Raw genomic sequence first — 20,179 nt, forward strand, 5'->3', positions numbered from 1 at the left:
GAGAGAGAGAGACACCATGTGGGACAGAGAGAAAGAGAGAGAGGGAGGGAGGGAGAGAGAGAGACACCATGTGGGACAGAGAAAGAGAAAGAAAGTGAGAGAAAGAGACACCATGTGGGACAGAGAGAAAGAGAGAGAGGGAGGGAGGGAGGGAGGGAGAGAGAGACACCATGTGGGACAGAGAGAGAAAGAGAGAGAGAGACCCTGTGTGTTTATTATGAACTTTTGGAAATATCACACATGGATCCGCATCCAGTAGCCATATCTCACAAGATGGTTCCATGTTTGTGCCGATTTGTAAACTGCATTTACAGTTAATCAGTCACAGTTAATCTGCAGCTGCCTGTGCCTGTGTGATCAAGGGGATCCAGAGCACGGGGGGGGGGGGGGCGCTGTCCCATCCACACGGCCTTGGGAGTGAAAGCACAGCCTACTCACCTGACTGTGACTCTGATGAAGTCACATGGAGGTGCGCGTGTGTATGCGTGTCTGAATATGTATGTGTGTGTGAGAGTCCCACGTCTGCAGTTTGTCACAGTGACGCAGCTGCTGAAGTCAACCAGAGGCCCTGGGCTAGGGGCCAGTTACCATGGCGCCCACTGAATAACGGGGGGGGGAGGAGGAGGAGGAGGCAGGGCTCGGTATGTGGCTGAGAACACTCTGCTCATAGCCTGGGGGCCACGGCACAGGAACAGCCCCCCCTCAGCTAGCGTCCAAACCGCTGGTGGTTCGGAGCTGAAAGAAGGGACCATCCTGGGAGGGGGGGGTAGGCGCTGAGGGGGCCGCAGGGCAGGCTGGGAGCAGGACCTGCTGTGGGAGCACTGGGCAGCGGGCGTGAGGGCCACAGCAGCATGGTTAATGGGCCTTTTATGGCCAGGGGACAATGGCCTTTGTGTAGGCCTAATGCAGCCTGCAGGGAGCATGGGGGCTGGGGGAGGGCAGGGGGAGGGAAGAGGAGGATGATAAAGAGGAGGAAGGGATATCTGTGTGTGCGGGAGGAGGAAGGCAGGTATCAGTGTATATGTGTGTGTGGTTGGGGGGGGGGAGCCAGGTATCAGTGTTTGTGTGTGTGGGGGGGGTGGAAAGTTCAGGTCTGGAAAGTAATAATCCAGACCAAGATTTTATTTCAACTAACCTGTTCAGTGTAAACTGTCACAGTCACAGAGTTCTCACCTGGTTGGTTGGTCTGGATTTTTACTTTCTGCACCTGAACTATCCACCTCTGAACATGGGTAACAGTGTGTGTGTGTGTGTGGGAGGAGGAGGAAGGTGGGTATCAGTGTATGTATGTAAGGGAAGAGGAAGGCAGGTATCAGTGTGTGTGAGGGAGGAAAGTGGGTATCTGTGCGTGTGTGAGGGAGGAAGAACGCAAGTATCAGTGTGTGAGAGGGAGGAATGCAGGTATCAGTGTGTCTGAGAGAGGAAGGCAGGTATCAGTGTGTGAGAGAGGCATAAAGGCTAGTATAAGTGCGTGTGTGATGAGAAGAAAGGCAATATCAATGTTTGTAAAGGAGCAAGGCAGGTATCAGTGTGTGTATCAGAGGAAGGAAGGTGGGTATCAGTGTGTGTGGGGGGGAGGAAGGCAGGTATTAGTGTGCATGGGAGGGTAAGTAAAAGTAAAAAAGTAAAAATCCTGACCAAGATTTTGTTTCAACTATCCTGTTCAGTATAAAGACTCATAGTCACAGAGCACTCAACTGTTTGGTTGAAACAAAATCTTGTTCTGGATTTTTACTTTCTGTACGTGCGCTATCTACCTCCAAAGGTGTGTGTGAGAGAGCAGTAAAGCGGGTATCAGTGTATGTGTGATGGAGTAAGGCAGATATTAGTGTGTGTGCAAGGGAGGATGGTGATTATCAGTATGGGTGAGAGGCAGAAAGGTGGGTATAAGTGAGTCTGTGAGGGAGGAAGGCGAGTGTCAGTATGTGTGAGAGGCAGGAAGGCGGGTATAAGTGAATCTGTGAGGGAGGAAGGAGAGTGTCAGTATGTGTGAGAGGCAGGAAGGCGGGTATAAGTGAGTCTGTGAGGGAGGAAGGAGAGTGTCAGTATGTGTGAGAGGCAGGAAGGCAGGTATAAGTGAGTGTGTGAGGGAGGAAGGCGAGTGTCAGTATGTGTGAGAGGCAGGAAGGCAGGTATAAGTGAGTCTGTGAGGGAGGAAGGCGAGTGTCAGTATGTGTGAGAGGCAGGAAGGTGGGTATAAGTGAGTCTGTGAAGGAGGAAGGCGAGTGTCAGTATGTGTGAGAGGCAGGAAGACGGGTATAAGGGAGTCTGTGAGGGAGGAAGGCGAGTGTCAGTATGTCTGAGAGGCAGGAAGACGGGTATAAGGGAGTCTGTGAGGGAGGAAGGCGAGTGTCAGTATGTCTGAGAGGCAGGAAGGCAGGTATAAGTGAGTGTGTGAGGGAGGAAGGCGAGTGTCAGTATGTGTGAGAGGCAGGAAGGCAGGTATAAGTGAGTCTGTGAGGGAGGAAGGCGAGTGTCAGTATGTGTGAGAGGCAGGAAGGTGGGTATAAGTGAGTCTGTGAAGGAGGAAGGCGAGTGTCAGTATGTGTGAGAGGCAGGAAGACGGGTATAAGGGAGTCTGTGAGGGAGGAAGGCGAGTGTCAGTATGTCTGAGAGGCAGGAAGACGGGTATAAGGGAGTCTGTGAGGGAGGAAGGCGAGTGTCAGTATGTCTGAGAGGCAGGAAGGCTGGTATAAGTGAGTCTCTGAGGGAGGAAGGATAGTGTCAGTATGTGTGAGAGGCAGGAAGGCGGGTATAAGTGAGTCTGTGAGGGAGGAAGGCGAGTGTCAGTATGTGTGAGAGGCAGGAAGGCGGGTATAAGTAGTCTGTGAGGGAGGAAGGTGAGTGTCAGTATGTGTAAGAGGCAGGAAGGCAGGTATAAGTGAGTCTCTGAGGGAGGAAGGCAGGTATCATTGCGTGTTTATGCATATTTGTCTAATGATTCCTCTCTCTTCTATATCCCTCAACAACTCATTAACCTGCTTTGCCATTCTCTTATGCCTATAGGTCTTTTCTCCTATAATAGAAAATGTACCTTATTTTAATATGTACCTTAATGTGTCTGCTGTTTAATTTAAATCGATTTTTTAATTTTCTAAATCCAATCCTTTCGCACTTACTCATAATTAATTAATTTCTGTTGGAAGGCTGTTATGCTTAATTATGTATTTTGTGATGTTGCTAGACAATCAATCAATAAAGTTGTGTATTTGTTTTTGATTGTATTATCAAAGAGCGCTCCTGCGCTTGAGGGAGAACGCGACAAAGATCTGGAATGGAAGGTGGAGTTGCGGGATTGCGCCTTGAGCAGTTTCCTGAGGGCGCGGAATGGGGAGCGCGTCTTGGGCTTCGGTGGATGGGGGACAGCTACGCCCCCGAACCAAATATGGGAAGGGTGGAGCTTGGAAAGCTGGCGGAGGGGGTGGGGCTTGGAGAGGCCGCGAGGGGGGTGTTTCTTCATAACTTTGCAAACTTTTCTGTTTGTTTCCAGTCGCGAGTGGTCGGTTCGTTTATGTTCGGGCGAGTCCCGGGTCGCGGTCCAAACCATCGCCGAAAGCGCCGTGCTTTACACAGCCGAGTGTGGGTCCGCAGAGCTTCGGTTCGGACGGGCCCCTTTGTTCCGACCCCCTTTGGTGAGTGGGCCGCTTTTTAGGAGCTCAGTCATCCGAAAGCGGCCTTTCAGGCCCCGGACAATGTCTGTGAATCACTGAAGCCACGGCGCTGGGTCTACTAAAGCGGGCTCCACTCTCCTCGCAGGACGGGCCAACTGAAGCGGCTTCCCGGGAATTGGGGTAAGTCTTCGTTCCCCATCGTAAGATGCGTTGGGTAAAGCTCCCGTGCTACCCAGTCCGGCCGGGCGATGTTGCGCTCATATCGGGGGGTCTCTACACACGTACGTGCACTTTGTGAGGGATCGCAGCGCCCCTCCGGGATTCTTCCCCCCTCGCCATTACAGGAGCCATTTCCCCCTTCTCCTCCCTCGGGCTAGCGGTTCTCTTCCAGCACTGTAAGACTTAAGATGGTACCATTCGGGAGAAATTGCTGCGCTGATCACGTCCCTCTACGTTAAACGAAACGAGGAGTCGGCAGGATGAACTGAACGGGTCTGCATTGGGTTTGGACTGTGGGGCGCGCAGTATGGACGCGTGTACAGTACTGTGCTGGAGGGGGCTTCATCTTGCTTAATGTGCCTTTTTCTCATTAGTACTTGCCTGTCGTTTCTTACCAGTGGATGGAGTCGGACCTCTGCCCCAACTTGGCCCTAAGCTGTCGCCCCCACACCTAGGGTTATTTAGTTTTTGGGCTCTGCCTGCCGTTAAGGTGAAGGTGTGCCAGGGTGCTGCTTTTTTGGCAAATGGTGATACTGTAATCATCATATCAATCAGACATCTGTTTCAGCTCAATTAGCTATTAATTACAGGGGCACCTAAGCCCCCCAGCTCAGCTGCCGTGACATTAGATCTGGAGGGGTGCCGGGCCGTGACCCCCTCACCTGGGCCCTGTGCCACCCGTTTTCACTCCCAGTCCTGGTGGGTCACTGTTACTGGCCCTTGTTTTTTAAGTGGGTGTGGTGTTTCCTGATAACTGCCCCCCCTCCCCCCCAGGCAATTATCTGGCCGATGCTGGTACCTCTTTGCCCTGCGGTCCTTAGGCGGCCTCCATGGATGTGCTGTGATTGGATTTATCTCTCAGTGCAGGAATGTGCCACTGTCCCAGTGCCAGTCCCCCCCCCCCCCACATATACACACACTGTGGCTCGTTCTAACCCATCTCTTTCTCTCCTCTCCATCCCCTCGTCTGGTTTGCGAATGACCAGAGGGTTTGGGGGCAGGCCTTCAATCCCAGGGCTGATGTTCAGGTGTCTGGTCTGCATGGCCCCCCTGTCTCTGCCAGTGCAGATGTATTTTGGGGATTATGATGTTTCTCATCCCAGTGCAGTGCTGATTTGGAAGGCGTAGTTGCCCATACAGTACATGCGCCCTCACTGTGAGCTTCCATGATCCTTTCTGCTGCGGGTAGGTTTCCTGGAGATCCACTGCTCGACTCTCCTGAGCTGTGTGTGGTCATCGTCACAGTGTCCCCATTTCGATTGGGAATTCTTGCAGGATCTGTGCGTGTGGGGTTCCCGGTGACAGCATCTGGTTTTCATTGCTGTGTTTTGGGCCTCTTGCTTTGGGGCTTTACTGGCCCCGAGGGGCCTCGTCCCCCCCGCCTGCCAGCCTGCTGGGACTTCCTCATTCCCGCTGTATGTGTGCGGATCAGATCCTTGCTTGTAATTGGTTCCATTCTTGAGTAAGTTGCTGTGATTTGAGCACAGTAACACGAGACCTCATCTCATGGTGGCTGTCAGTGTGTCTGCACTTTCCATCTGAAGTTCAGGAGTTCCCTGGTCCAGAGTTCCTGGATTCTCTCGACAGGGAACTTTTGTATTTCCTGGCCGGCTTCCCATGTCATGTTCCCAATATACAACAGGAACTTTGAACTTCATGCTAAATAAGCACAGGAGACGCAAAAAGTTAGTACGTAAAACATCTAATTCACATGAAACTACATCGCCACCCTAAAACAATGGAGGATGAACAAGGTGTGTTACTTATTTGTCAGTTATTGGGGGGATTGGTAGCTCAGACTGAAAACGTGTGATAAATTGCATTCCGTGTTCCTGGTTCAAAGCAGGACACTGTATTTTATTGCTTTAACTTGCAACCTGTTTATAATTTATTTTTAAATCAGGCCAGCAGATCGGTCTTTGGATTTCCACGGAATCAAAAACAATGCGACATTATTCTGTTTATAAGCGCTGGCAAATTTCACCTCCGGCCCTTATTAAATAAAAAAGTATTGGTTATTGATCAAATTTTCCCATGCAGAAATATGGAGATACTTTTTTCGATTGTATTAATACAATTAATGATACATTAAGCAGATGGAATTTTGTTCCAATATTTCAATCTTTTTTCCTCTGCACTTCTACCTAATTTTCCAGTTAGTACTGGTGCTTGCCGGCAAGTTATTGCCATAATCCCCACTCAGTAGTTCTTGGTCGAACGAAAAGTACCTGCTTTGGAGTAGGAACTAAAGGTTCAAGAACTACGTCACAGGTATTAGTCGGGCCAAGCTCCTGCCGTGGGATACTTCCTGTCTGTCGGTCGGTCGCCTTTTCTCAGGGGTTCTGAGTACTGGTGGCACTTTCGTCTGAAAGGGGTTCAGTCATTATTTCATACACACACACACACACACAGTCTGCCATTAAACCCAGACAACCTGCCTGATGCTGCCTCCTCTTTCTCTGACCTCTCTCCCTCTCCACCTGGTTCTCTCTCCCTCTCTGCCCTTCTCCCTTGCCATGTATGGTTGTGACTCTTCCTACATGTTTGCTGGCACCCTCTCCCCCCCCCCCCCCCCCCCCTCAGGATAGGCCGTAATGCGTGTGGCTACAAGTTTGTGGTAGGAAGAGAAGGTTCTGGTGGTAGAAAGAGAACCTGACAGACATGTGTAAATGTGCAAGATGGACACTGGAGGGCGCCCTGGCCAAAGCTGACCCAGTGGGACCATGATGCTGGTGGGTTTCCCTGTTTTACCTGTTGAATCAGAAGCTGGGCCCCTGTCAGTCTGGGCCTCCTTGAGGGGTTCATGTGGCATGTCAGTGTGTATGTGTTCATCCCCCCTGACACCTGTGCTGCCGTGTCCCTGTCATCTTCAGCGCAGCATACCTGCGGGGCCTGGCCCACATTCCCAGAATCCTTTGGTGCGTAGTGTGGAGCTGCTGTGATTAGCATACGCCTTTGTTTACACTATGCTAATATGGGCTGCTTAGCTCATCATTAGAGCCCTTCTTAATCCCTGGCCTGTTGGTGTGAGCTTGGCATGGGGGCGGGGCAGCTCGTCACCATCTCCCGAGGAGGGTTCCATACCTGCACTTAAGGTGTCCCTCTCCAGCTGTATTTGGTCATGTGATGCTGGCAGCTCCAAGGAGGGAAACGTGCAGGCGGAGGTGCACGGGGGCAGCTCACGTGTAGAAGTGCACACGCCGCGGGGTACAGGGAGCGGGCAGTGTGGGAATGCGGGGCGTGGGGGGTGCATACACACAGGGCCCATCCATTCACGGCCCCCATCAGCTCTTCCTCTGGCTCTTCAGGAAAAAAAACGGCCCCTTTTGAGCGGGACCCGCGGCCTGTTGTCCTGTCTGCGCTTCACTGCATCACAATGCAGCCCCACTCTATTAAGCTGCGTTCTGCCTGTTAGTGTCGCCCTGGGCAACCGGCCGCCCGTATGGCCGCTATGCGCGGGGGCATTGTGGCCCTGGGGCCCGCGGGGGCCACTGAACCCGGCCCTCCTTGCACTTGACACCGCTTGTGTTTATCTAAAGGCGGGGGGGGGCTTTGTGGTGTTTGTGCAGGATTGAGAGGCTGCAAGGGTATAAATGGGCCGGGGGAGGGCGATGAATATTCAGCAGACCCAGGAAAAGTGCCCCCCCCCCAAGCAGAAAGCAGATGGAATGCAAGGCCCCACTTCCAGGGGGGGGAGCCAAGTTTTATCCAATTAGCAGGGCTGTCAGAGGGAATTTATCCACCGAGGGGCACTGCCCCCCCCACCCCACCCCACCAGAGCTGCCATGACACCACATGCCCAGTCAAGGCTCCCTCTCTGCCACACGCACATTAACACACATTTCATGTATTTCCATCATCCTGGGGACTCTCCGTTCATTTCTGTGGGCATAACCATAATCCAAACAATGACATCCCACCCTTACCCAGCCCTAACCTTAACCATAAGAAATCAAACAAAATACAACACTTCTGGAACAGGCACACGCATACAAACCGACATACACACACTGGCTCTCCACTTATCTGTTCTGCCTTATTGGCGTCAGTCCCAGGGTACGATTTGAATATCAAACAGGAAATATGAGCGGAGTCGTCTTCTCCAGTGCAGCTGCTTTTCCTCTGGGTTGGTGACGCCCAAGTTGCCTTTGAAGCCCCTGTACATGGGGGGGGTGTGTTGTCTTCATACTGGCGCATGCTGTGTGCTGCTTCTCTGTAGGGGTGCGGGCACCCTCCACACCCACATTCTTGCCAGGGAGAGGATTGTGCATGTGTGCGTGTGTGTGCATGTGTGCATGTGTGCGTGTGTGTGCGTGCACACGTGTGTGTGCGTGTGTGTGCGTGTGTGTGCGTGTGTGTGCGTGTGTGTGCGTGCACACGTGTGTGTTCACAGCAGCGAGAGAGACAGACTGTCCAGCTCCACTGGCTTACACTCTGCAGGCTCATTAATCATCCTTAGTAGCGACGGGTTGGGAGTAAAGTGGGATTCTAGGAGGGGGGGGTTGCTGGCGGGCTGGCTGGGGGTGAAGGACCACCCTCTCCATCCTGACGGGAAGTTGTTAGTTTAACCTGACAGGAAAGAATTCAGGGAAACTTGGCAGAGGCACCCTGATGGGGGTGCAGGGGGGGGCAGATGGGGGTCCTGCCTTCAACTGCTAGACAGAGCGGCTTTGCACGCACACACCCCCACCTTCTGTCCTGCTGTAACTGTTTTAAAGCTTTACCTGTTTTTCCCTCCCCAAAGCCCAGTGCACCCCCCCTCTCCCCCCCCGCCCTGCCACCTCTGTGAATGCAGCCTCTGTACTGGCCCTGCTACCTGTATCAGTACCAGCAGGGAGTGAGTCATATCTGATTCCTGCCCCGGGGGCAGTGGGGGTGTCCCGGGTGGCAGTTTGCAGCTTGTTTTGTGCTCTGAGTGATGTATGTAGTTTGGCACCAGTTGCTGTTTGCTGGCTGTTTACTATCGTCTCTGTTTAGCTGTGAGCATCCGCGTTTATTTGCCGTTTTGGATTTTGCCATTTACTCTGGCTGATTGTTTGGTTTGGTTGTGGTTTGTTTAGTGTTGATTTGGTGTTTATTTCCTGCTGTTTGTTTTGTGTGTTGATGCTGTGTGAATGGGTGTTTGGTTTGTTGATACTCTGGGTGTTGGGTGTGTTGAAACTCAGTGGTGCACATAGAGATGCATATTTTACTGGCTGATAATCATAGAAAATCAAAATATTGGTATTAGGGATGCGATGTCTTGGGTATCATCCAAAACAAAGTACTGATCAGATGCTAGTGTTTTATTAATTGGCTGTATGGTTCACTGTGTGGAAGAGAGTTTTTGGCTTGGAAGGTCTCTATAGAGGAAAACAGCATTGACTGTATTGGTCATTTTGTTGTGAATAAATTCAAATATACTGCAATTCCCCTCCCCCCACAAATGCTATCTTAACGCCCCCTTTTGCAGAACATTGTGCGTTATAGTCTAATACAATTATCTGTGCTAATTGGGTGATTAAGTGGAGGGCGGCTGCCGATGAGCAGGCTATTTTTCTGGAAAATAAATTTTTTTTTTCTTTTTTTTTTGGGTGGGGTGGGGGGGACTCCATAAGCATGTTCACCCCCAAATCACTGCAGCTTCCCGCTGCTTTGGATACATGCAGCTATCTGACTGCTTTGCCATATTTTAATACACTTCGTAGAAAATCTTAATCATTATGTTTTGATCAGGTACAACCTGGAGCGACGTCAGTATGAACCCCTTTACCTAAGAATCACTGCAGTGTGTAAAGCATTAACATGTGTAAGACTTGGTTTACTTTTAAAGCTCTACGAGGATTAGCCCCTTGCTATATACCTGATCTTTTCACATACACCACCACGAGATTCACGAGGTCGCCGGAGCTCTCTTGGCAGTTCCTAGGACGGACATAATATTAGGGGACTTCTGCGGTTTCTGATTTGAAAATGAAACTGAAAACACATTTTTATTCTTTTGCATTTAAAGAAACCTGAGATTATGTTGAGTGGTCCATTTGTTTTATGTGATACGTGTTTCTGTATTCAATTTAATGTAATTTTAATTTTTACCAAAAGTACCAGGTACACCAAAAGTACAGTGTAAAATTAAACATCCATATTTGCCTTTAAATATCTTGATTAAATCATTCACTTGACACTGTTCCTCAGATATATTTATTTTTTAATTTATTTAGACCAAATTATCCAAGCATTTTTATTTTGAAAAACAAAACGACTTGTCTGAAATCGTTGAAGAACCTGGCTCACGTCTTTTCCCTGTTTGAGAGCGACACATACAGATTGTCATGTACTTGGAGTACTTGTTCCTCAGCAGCCCTGTACAGGCTACACTGCCACCGGCTGCTGCCGGGGTAAGAACAAATAATTTAACGATTCTGTTGTAAACTAAAGCTCAATCTTCCGGCCAGTTTAAATAATGAGTTACAAACATATCGTACTTACAGGTGGTCTTCATGAAGTTTAAATAATTAGGCAAGATATTGGACCGATGCACTGATCTGATACTGATATCGGACCAATACTGATTCCAAACTACTGATCTGGGCCAGTCTATGCGACCGATCTATTCAATTCAGTTGTGTGTTACTGTGTGTTTACGTCCATGTGCGAGTACTAGCTCAGTGTCGGCTGTAGGCCTGTACATCAAGCTAGGAGAACATGGCATAGAGGGAGTTAATGGACACGCTTTCACACTTGAAATTCTATAGCTACTTGTAATATCTGCAGTGCTAATGACTCTAGGGGTGGTGGTAACACCGCAGGTTATAGCACAACTAACTTACGGCAGCTTGGGTCATAAATAACCATGATATTTAAAAGTAGGCTTGGGCGACCTCATTTTTCATGGTGTTTGGACTATAGGGCCACGCGGCAATGTGGTAATACTGCAGATATCTGCAGTGATCCGCGGGAATGGGGGAAATGAGAACAATTTTCTCACTGTAATGGAGGAATGGAGATGATCTTTGGTATTCCTGTGGGGATGGTAACAAAGTATGGTAACATCGCAGCAACGGTAATAAACTTGCTCATATATGCATCTTCTCGTAGGCTTATCTGCTGTATTAAGTCATTAAGTTAAAATATACCTTTAGCTTTTAAAATATACCTTTCAGCAAGCTTCACCATTGGTGGCCGCACGGAGGTTATAACCCATCACTGTTATTGGTGAGGATGAAAAACAATTGGTGCACAGATGTGAGAATTTTTGCCTTACCAATAACCGATACATTTTTGTCTATGTACTAATACTGATCACGGGTGAACACTGATCTCCATAACTCTAGTGAAACATTCGGTGACAGTACCTTTTGATAGGAGTAGGGGGGTCAGTTCAATTACCAGTCACGATTCTTCGATGGATAGACACTGATTGTTTTTTTTTTTTAATTGCCAGTTAAAGTTGTGTTGGGTTGTCGCCTTGCACGTGTAGCTATAGATTTCTGGAGACCAACTTGAGGTGTCAGAAAAGATTTGTGTGAATGTCAGTGGTATTACCACAATATTTTACCATGGCAAATGCTGTAGAGAGTCTTAGGTTCCTGATAACATTGTGGAATGCAAAATTTGCCCAAAATTCAAACTGAGTTAGTGTTGGTTAGTGTTAGTGGTTAGTGTCTACACACACTTGCTTATTTTGTCAAGCCATGTCCAAGTGGCAAATATATTGCCAGTAACAAACGTGACCAACATAATTACAGTAACCTGTGTTTAAACAACATCGCAATGAAGGTTCTTTAATGTTGAAAGATGCAGCTTTTTCTTGGGATGTTGCAGCATGGCACTTCTGTGCAATTTCGGTACAGCAGGGAAACAGAATTTGTTGTGGGACTGTTTACTAGAACTGCAAAAACAATTAGAGACAGTTGCAATTCAAAGGAAGTCCGTCTGTCGACATCTGAATTACGCAGTGTAAGACATGCACACTAAATATGTACAAATAAATAAATAATTCTGAAACTGCATGACGAACTGAATCCCCTGTTCTCTACTACTGAGTATAGTGCATATCTGTAAGGATAAATATCCCTATAGCAGCTTGATTTAAAAAAATAAAATAAAAAAAAAAATAATAATATTTTTTTTTAATAGCCCGTCTTAAGGTGCTTTTGCCAGGAAATTAAGTGCCCCTGGGAGCCTGACTTGCAGAGGTTGTTTCCGTCTTGCTCTGGTTTTACTTTGATTTGAATGATGTCATTTCAGATACATGTTTGAATGTTGGACGTGTTTCCTGCAACCTACCCAAGTTGAGCATAACAGACTCGGCAGACAGTCTGGGTCTTATTAGACACTCTTTATACAGTGTTGATGCGGTTTATCGGGCGACCAGATAATCCATGTCAGGGAGGATAGAGGGCAAAAGGACCTGGATTTCACTGTGTGCTGATTGGTCAGTCTCCAGTAGTCATTCATGTGCCTCTAATGTTAATGTGAAACAGCTGGATGAATCTTTGTCAAAGGAATTGAACCAGTCAAAGCACGAGAACTGAACTGTTTACTGAAGCACAGGAGCCTTTTAGATTTAAAGTAGTTTGTAAAACCTGAAGTAGCTCAATGTGTCCCTCCTGACATGGTTTATCTGGTCACCCTAGTAATTTATTAGGAAGCTAAAATGTTTCCAAACTACTAATTTAAGAGACGTGGGAAGGTCTTGGAGCTCTGCAACACTAGCTGTAACCTCCTCACAGCCGCAGTTAGCATGTTTTCCATGTTGAATATCTCCTGGTGAATTTAGGTTAGAGTTTAGGTGAATTTAGGCCCATGTCAAGAAATCAATTCCCTCGTTTTCAGTTTACATTCTGAACTAAAAACGATGTGAGCAAAAGGCAGAAGACAAATGTGTGTACCTTTACATCCCCTGTGTTTAATCTCGACGTAAATGTAGCGAAAACTTTTTAAAAAGTGCAATACAGTGCCCTGCTATAAATACAACTAACGCTGGCCTGAAAAACCCCGTGATCACTAAAATCGCGTACTAAAATATGCATATCCAATGGGGAAATGCCATTCCAAAACTTAGTGACTTGCGGCAAATGAAATGGACTCGACAATAAAAACGGTTATACAAGTGGCCAATAATGTAATTGTGTGCTTTTTAAATAAGAATAATACATTAATGAATTATATCATATACTTCTGCATACACACCTGTCGACTGCCGAGAGTCGGGAGCATTGAGCCACAGCACACGTACAGCGGATTATGGGTGGCGGAGGGACACTGGAGGGAACTTGGATACAGACCGGCTACCAAAAGCATTTAAGTGATTAAAAACATTGTTGTGTTTCATATGATAATTTGTCAGATTTAAAAAACGAAGACTTTGACCTGTGCAGTATGTGAATGTGTAAATAGTTAAATTCTTCTGTATTTGAAAACCAGTTCAAATGAATCACTGAGACGAACCAGTTCACAAATCGGACATCACTGTCGTTCACTTGGATAGCTGATTTTGTGTAGAGATATTAGACTATTGGTAAAGGACCAATGTATCGATATGGTAACTGATGTATTGTTCGTCTCTGATACTTGCTAAAGTACCAGTTCCTGGAACCCTCTGCCTGGGTAGCAGGGTGTTTGTGGGCTCTCTTGGGGCTCGTAGTTCAGTTGTTTGCTGTCTTTGTTTGTTTTGGTTATTTTGCTATTTTGCCCCCCTGACTCTCTAATCTACATGCAGACAGCGCGATGTGGCCCACAATCTGCCGGTTCCTGCTGACGGCCCGGATGCTATGGCGATGTGGGCGGGACTCCCAGCTGCTGGGCCTGCTGCTGTCGTGTGTTTGGCTGGGCGGAGCCTCTGCTGACAGTGAGTAGGATCCGCCCCCTCACACCCTGGTTGCAGATTCTCGCTTCATTTAACCTGTAGTTTGCTGACATACGATTTGCTGTAACTGTAGAGTCAGGCATTTCGTTGCTGACCCCCCCCCCCCCCCCCCCACTGCTGCTCCTGCCGCATGCTCTGCTGTTAACTCCCCGCTCCCTTTGCAGGTCGAGTGCCCATCCTCACAGAGGAACCGCGCTCTGTGGTGCAGAAGCTGGGCAGCAGCGTGACCCTGTACTGCGAGGCTCGTCCGCATAACATTAACCTCAGCTGGCGTCTGAATGGCCGGGAGCTGGCTGAGGCCGACCTGCAACTGCTGGGGGCGCAGCTGGTCCCCGGCGGCTTCTACATTCAGACCCTGAGTGAGCGTGCTCTGGGCCGCTACCAGTGCGTGGCCAGCACCAGCCTGGGGGCGGTAGCCAGTGTGCCTGCCAACGTCACTGCAGCCAGTGAGTGCAGCGTGCGAAGCGTGTGCAGAGTGCAGTGAGTGCAGTGTGTGGTTCACCCCATCCCATTAGGTGTGCCCCCCCAAACACAAACTACACTACACACATACATACTCATTTGTGCTGTACCCCCCACCCCCACCCTACTCAGCCCCTCTCTGCTGCTCCCCTCCACGTTTGGCTGACAGTGTTGTCTTTAAACATTTCACAGTGCCTGGCCATTTGTCATCTTTCTACATGGGGGGGGGGGTCTCGCTCTTCAGAGGTGGCTGCCTGCTCCCCTCTGGGTGCCTTTCACACACATTCCTTGGCTTGAAATATAATTGCATGAACAGCACTTGCCCCCCCACCACCACCATCTCCTCTTAAGGGGGCTGTAACTTTGGGGGCTTTATTGAATCAGCCCTGGGGGTGCTGACTCGCTGCCTTGAAACTGGCTCCTCCGCAACATCTGCTTGGCATTTGCCTGTCATTTGCACTGCATGTGGGTGGGGCCGCGTAGGTGTGTGTCTGTGTGTGTGTGTGTGTGTGTGTGGGGGGGGGGGGGGGTGCCCCGGTGTGCCTGCCAAGAAGGGGTTAAACTACTGCTGTGAAAATAAGGGCTGAATGATTTAATAGCCAGAGTCCCTCACCCCCCTGCCTGGATGAGGACCCTGGGGGTATGCAGTTGGCCCCTCGCACTTTCATCAGAGTGTGTTTCTTTTCAAGCCTGTACTCCCCGCCCCGAAGTGCTAAGTGGTCGCAGGGCATAGACACAATGTGTAGGCGGGTACAGCGCTCTGCTCTATATCAGTGACATCGCTGGGCGGGACGTCCAACAAACGGGCGCCGCGTGGAAGTGTAGCTGCAAGCTGGGCCCAGTCCAAGCTGCTCAGACAGCTCAAACTGAAACTCAAGGACATTGCTCTCCACCATGAATCCCGCCCCGAGTGTCTCAGGGCTTGTTAGTCCTCGCTGTGATAGAGGGTGGTTTCCAGGCTGAGAGAAATCCAGAAACATCTCTACCTCTGCCTGCACGCAGAGCTGCGGGACTTCGAGGCAGATGACCAGCAGGAGATCGAGGTGGATGAGGGGAACACCGCGGTCATCGAGTGCCAGCTGCCGGAGAGCCAGCCCCAGGCTCAGGTCCGCTACAGCGTCAAGCACGAGTGGTTGGACGCCTCCAGAGGTGAGCCTGCTCCACAGCGCCCCCTACTGCCATGTACAAAAGCTTGACATTTCTCCTTGAATGGTTTTTAAAGTACAATGCTGGTCATTAGTGGTTTGGTACCATGACGGGCACATCCCACCCACCCCCCAACACCACTGAGCTCACCCCTTCTCTGGCACACAGGGAACTACCTCATCATGCCATCTGGAAACCTGCAGATTGTCAATGCCAGCGTAGAGGACGAGGGCACGTACATGTGCGCCGCATACAACCCCGTCACGCAGGAAGTGAAGACGTCTGCGTCCACTGACCAGCTGCGCATTCGCAGTAAGGCTGCAGCTCTCACATGCACACACAGCGTCCCACAGCATTGTAGGGGGGTGCTAACCCCACTCCCTACCCCACCAGGGTCTCCTTCGGAGGGGGCACGCATCATCTACCCACCCACCCCCCGCTCCGTCATGGTACCCAAGGGCCAGCGCCTGGTGCTGGAGTGTGTTGCCAGCGGGATCCCACCCCCGCGGGTCACTTGGGCCAAAGACGGCACCGACCTGCTGCTCGCGAACACCACACGCTTCCTGCTCAGCAACCTGCTGATCGACGCCGTAGCCGAGGCTGACTCCGGCACCTACGCCTGCCGTGCTGATAACGGGCTGGGGGGGTCCGGCCCGGGCTCCTCCTCTGTGCGCTACCACGTGCAGGTGACCGGTGAGTGGCCTGTCCGGCGGTACAGGGGCGTGCTTAAACACAGGGGGCCTGCGCTCAACTGACTGCCACACTGCCCTCCCCCCCGCCTCCCCAGAGCCCCCACAGGTGAGCATTGAACTGCAGCGGCAGGCCGTGTCCTGGGGGAGTGCCGTCCGCTTCACTTGCCTGGTGCTGGGGAATCCGACGCCGTCCGTGACATGGCTGCACAACGCCCGCCCCCTGGTAGCATCGCCGCGGCACCGGCTGTCGGCGCGGGGGCTGCGTGTGCTGCAGGTGGGGCCGCAGGATGATGGCGTGTACCAGTGCATGGCTGAGAACGCCATGGGAAGCGCACAGGCCTCCGCCTACCTGCTCACCGTCCCTGCTGGTCAGTAGCCACACCCCCGTCCCGTCGCCGCCACCCCCGTCTGGCTCCATCTTCCCGTCCTCACATCGTCACCCCCCCCCCCCTCCCCCCCACAGGAACCTCTCGCACAGGGAAGCTGCCCTCCCCGGACATCCTGCGTCCCAACGAGCCAGACACGCCGTGGAGGGGGGGGGGCACACAGGTGCCACCGACCTGCTCAGAGACGGGGGGGCCAGTCTCACAAGCGGAGGCCCCGGTGATCCTGAGCCAGCCGCGCACCGGCCGCACCGACCTCTACGAGCTGACCTGGAAGCCGCGGCGTGACGGCGGCGCCCCCATGCTGGGGTACAGTGTCAAGTACAGGAAGGTAAGTGGTTCGTTGGCCTGTTGTGTCCAGTAGCCACCAATAGGGGGATCCGCTACTCAGCACCGTCGCTACCTTGCAGGTTGGGGACCCTCCTGCAAACTGGACCATGATGAATGTCTCTGGGGGGCAGCACAAGCTGACTCTGGCCCAGCTGGAGCCGGCCAGCCTGTACGAGGTGGAGATGGCAGCCCGGAACTGCGCGGGCCTGGGCCACCCGGCGATGATGACCTTCCGGACTGGGAAGGGTATGACAGGGACAGGAGCGGGGGGGGGGGCAGGGTGGATTAGTGTAGGCAAGCATGACCGAAGTTCTCTGTCCTCATAGGCCGAAAACCCCCTGGCCCTGGTAGCCAGAGTGACTCCCCCAGAACGCCGCCTATATTGTCACCCCGCCTATCTCGTAAGTAGCCCTGCCCCCCCCATCTTTTGACCTCCGACCTCCACTGTGGGTGTGGCTTTCCACGCTCACATAGTTTCATGTTTCTGCGCAAAGCTCCGGAGGCCCCAGACCGGCCCACAGTCTCCATGGCAACAGAGACTTCGGCCTACGTGACATGGATTCCCCGTGGCAACCGGGGCTTCCCCATCCAGTCCTTCCGAGTGGAGTCCAAAAAGTTGCGCAAGGGCGAATCGGACTGGGTGCTGGCTGTGGACCGCATCCCCCCCTCGCGGCTCTCAGTTGAGATCTCCGGCCTGGAGAAAGGTGGGTGCCCCCCCCCCCCCGTCCCCCCGTCCCCCTCTACCACCACATCCCGGCCGGTCGTGTGACCCGCTCCCTCATCCTTTCCCAGGAATATCCTACAAGTTCCGGGTGCGAGCAGTGAATGTGCTGGGGGAGAGCCCCCCCAGCGCACCTTCTAAAGCCTACGCTGTGGTGGGTGGGGGCCATAACCCCCCCAAGCGGCCTGTCAACGGACCCTACATCACGTACAATGAGGCTATCAATGAGACCACCATCATCTTGAAGTGGACGGTAAGGGTTGGGACTGTGTGGGTGGGTCTTCTGCTTGGCTTGGGGATCTGAGTGGCTCATTGTCCCCCCCCCTCCCCCCACAGTATACACCACTGACCAACAACACCCCCATCTACGGCTTCTACATCTTCTACCGGCCAACAGACAGCGACAACGACAGTGACTACAAGAAAGACGTTGTGAAGGGTAGGTGTGTGTGTGTGTGTGTGTGTGTGTGTGTGTGTGTGTGTGTGTGTGTGTGTGTGTGTGTGTGTGTGTGTGTGTGTGTGTGTGTGGTGTAGCTCTGAAACGCCGTTGTCTCTCTCCGTCCCTTTCAGGTGATCAATACTGGCATTCGATCACTGACCTGCAGCCGGAGACCGCCTACGACATCAAGATGCAGTGCTTCAACGAGGGCGGCGAGAGCGAATATGGCAATGTTGTCATCCTGGAGACCAAAGGTAAGCTGAGCACACCCCCCAGCTGCCAGGGAATGGCCTCGCCCACCCCATGCCACCCTGACACCCCCCTCTCCCCAGCCCGCAGGCATCCACGCCCCCTGCCCACAGAGCCACCTACACAGAGTACGGAGCACCCCGGGGGCCCCGTGCCCCGGCCCAGTGACCTGCCATACCTGATTGTGGGTGTGGTGCTGGGGGCCCTCGTGTTCATCATCGTGGCCTTCATCCCACTTTGCCTTTGGAGGGCATGGTCGAAGCAGAGTGAGTAAGGGAGAGACGGAATGTGAGATGGGAGGAGATCCCCCACAAATCCTGGGGCCTTAGCTGACGCCCACTTGATGCCCTTCCAGAACAAACACCGGACCTGTGCTTCCCGGCCAGCACCGCCTCCTGCCACTACACAGTGGTTCCTTTGCAGGGATTTGCATTGGTGGGCCCCCGCCACACTGATGGTCTGCTCCCTCAGGGAGAGCGGCCCTCGGAGGCCAAGCGACCCACCTACTTCCTGCCGGATCTGCCCCAGGTGAGGCCTTTTCACTGAGTGCTGGGGGCGGGGTGGAGTAAATGCAGATCCATTATCATAATTGTGGTTGGCTGCTTTAGGAGGAAGAAGAGCCCCAGCTGGAGGATGACACCCTGCTCCCCCAACCTGGAAGCTACCACTCCTGCAGCAGGTAAGTGTGGCCCAGCGGAGGAACTGCAGTCTGCATATCGCCGCTGTCCTCCAGGGGTCCCCCTAACGACGGAAAACCTCTCATGTCAGATCTCCATGTCCTGCTCACTCCCAACAGCCATGGACAGGACAAAGCTTACCTCCCAGATGACTCCACCCAGCAGCTCCTCAACACCTCAGATCAGCCATTGAGCTGTGGAGACAGTGAGACCCAGCACCTCAGAGTGTGCGTGACCAGCAGAATGGACACCAGTGCCGGTACGAGCACATCCCTTTGGCCAAAGCCGGGTTTAATGTCTCACAGAGAGCAAACTGACCATCTCTTCATTACAGATTTGCCATGCTGTTCTGCGGTGACAACCACAGGGGTCTCTCGACCTTTGAAAGAGTCCAGCAGTCCAGTGTTATCCCATAATGCACTGCGACATGACGTTGGTGGCAGGCACAGCGGAACGTGGCCTGAAGAGAACAGGATGGTGGATTTTTTACAGGCATAAAGACTGTCCAAGAAAAGATGGCGTCTATTTTTTTATGACATATTTATATATTTATAGTTTTGTAAATGCATTTACATATGTTTTATACTTTAAGGAGGGTTTGTTATATTGGAATGCTTTTTTTTTTATTGAGCTCTATCAACAGCAGCTGTAATTTTACAGTCAGTAATGTAGTTCTTGTGTAAAGCTGCATTTCTGTCCACGTGTGCTGTGGATTCGAGCTGGAGAAGGAGCTTTTCTTCTGTAAAGGCTGACGTTACTCTGGGAATGTGATCAGCGCCGTCCTCCCTGCAGTTACTCTCAGAGTATGATCAGCATCACCCTGCCTGTAATGGACTTCAGTGTACATGACTGTTTCTGCATTAAAACGACGCAGAATGCGAGTTTCCTCTTTGCTTGAGGTGTGGGCGTATTTGGCTTGTGAGAGCATGCAGTTGTAAGTGGTTTATTGTTGTATCTGCGCACTTACTGTAATAATCCAGTGTTGGGCTTTTTATACAGCCGATCGCATTAAAGTTGGGATTACATGATACGTGCACTGAGGAATCCTTCATTTCCACCACCAGCCCCGCAGACTATGAATCACGTTCTACAGTTTCCATTTGCTTCGTTGAAGTCAATCTTCAGTCTAAGTAAGATAACCTCCCAACAGGTTAACTGGGCTCCTGCAGAACCCTGCAGATGGGTGATGAATCTCACTAACCTGGGACTTCACTCCGGCTCTTTTCGAAGTTCTGGGTGTGGCTCTTCTAGACAGCAAGCGAGATGGTCTGACTTCTGTAGCAATGAGCTGAAGCTGTGTCTCAATCTCCAGCAGTGAGACGACATCCGTAGAGCAGCTTAGAGCAATAAGGGTTCCGGTTCGATACACATTCCTTTGATGCTCTGCTGCACTGCATCAA

General features: G+C 51.4%; 1 protein-coding gene and 1 long non-coding RNA gene across 7 annotated transcripts; both read left to right on the forward strand.

Moving 5' to 3' along the window:
- The first annotated feature begins 1,954 nt into the window (after positions 1 to 1,954).
- Positions 1,955 to 2,880, forward strand: LOC125740537 (uncharacterized). Of its 4 annotated transcripts, none has more exons than XR_007397655.1 (3): positions 1,955 to 2,008; positions 2,133 to 2,190; positions 2,625 to 2,880. It is a non-coding gene; the product is annotated as an uncharacterized LOC125740537 (long non-coding RNA). The 4 variants fall into 4 exon arrangements; XR_007397656.1 differs by lacking the exon at positions 2,133 to 2,190 and adding an exon at positions 2,443 to 2,500; XR_007397653.1 differs by lacking the exon at positions 1,955 to 2,008 and adding an exon at positions 2,017 to 2,070.
- Positions 2,881 to 3,451: 571 nt separating this feature from the next.
- Positions 3,452 to 19,807, forward strand: boc (BOC cell adhesion associated, oncogene regulated). 3 transcript variants are annotated; one of them, XM_049011785.1, is made up of 20 exons: positions 3,452 to 3,632; positions 3,757 to 3,791; positions 13,534 to 13,662; positions 13,845 to 14,126; positions 15,145 to 15,291; positions 15,457 to 15,600; positions 15,682 to 15,981; positions 16,076 to 16,348; positions 16,444 to 16,694; positions 16,774 to 16,939; positions 17,020 to 17,094; positions 17,188 to 17,397; positions 17,486 to 17,667; positions 17,751 to 17,853; positions 17,985 to 18,107; positions 18,186 to 18,368; positions 18,458 to 18,630; positions 18,711 to 18,781; positions 18,899 to 19,038; positions 19,114 to 19,807. In XM_049011785.1, exons 3-20 carry the CDS (start codon positions 13,542 to 13,544, stop codon positions 19,275 to 19,277), a joined length of 3,108 nt encoding a protein of 1,035 aa, XP_048867742.1. In that variant the 5' UTR covers positions 3,452 to 3,632; positions 3,757 to 3,791; positions 13,534 to 13,541; the 3' UTR covers positions 19,278 to 19,807. The 3 variants fall into 3 exon arrangements, with proteins under 3 accessions (XP_048867742.1, XP_048867741.1, XP_048867743.1); XM_049011784.1 differs by having other exon boundaries at positions 3,453 to 3,791; XM_049011786.1 differs by lacking the exon at positions 13,845 to 14,126 and having other exon boundaries at positions 3,453 to 3,791.
- Positions 19,808 to 20,179: the final 372 nt, after the last annotated feature.

Source organism: Brienomyrus brachyistius, chromosome 4 (genome assembly GCF_023856365.1).
Source record: "Brienomyrus brachyistius isolate T26 chromosome 4, BBRACH_0.4, whole genome shotgun sequence".
NCBI classification, from domain to species: Eukaryota; Metazoa; Chordata; class Actinopteri; order Osteoglossiformes; family Mormyridae; genus Brienomyrus; species Brienomyrus brachyistius.

Coding starts and splice junctions, on each gene's coding strand:
- boc (XM_049011785.1), top strand. CDS start 13,542: ATGTGGCCCACAATCTGCCGGTTCCTGCTGACGGCCCGGATGCTATGG. Junction 17,668..17,750: donor CCATCATCTTGAAGTGGACG/GTAAGGGTTGGG, acceptor CTCCCCCCACAG/TATACACCACTGACCAACAA. Junction 18,108..18,185: donor TGTCATCCTGGAGACCAAAG/GTAAGCTGAGCA, acceptor CCCTCTCCCCAG/CCCGCAGGCATCCACGCCCC.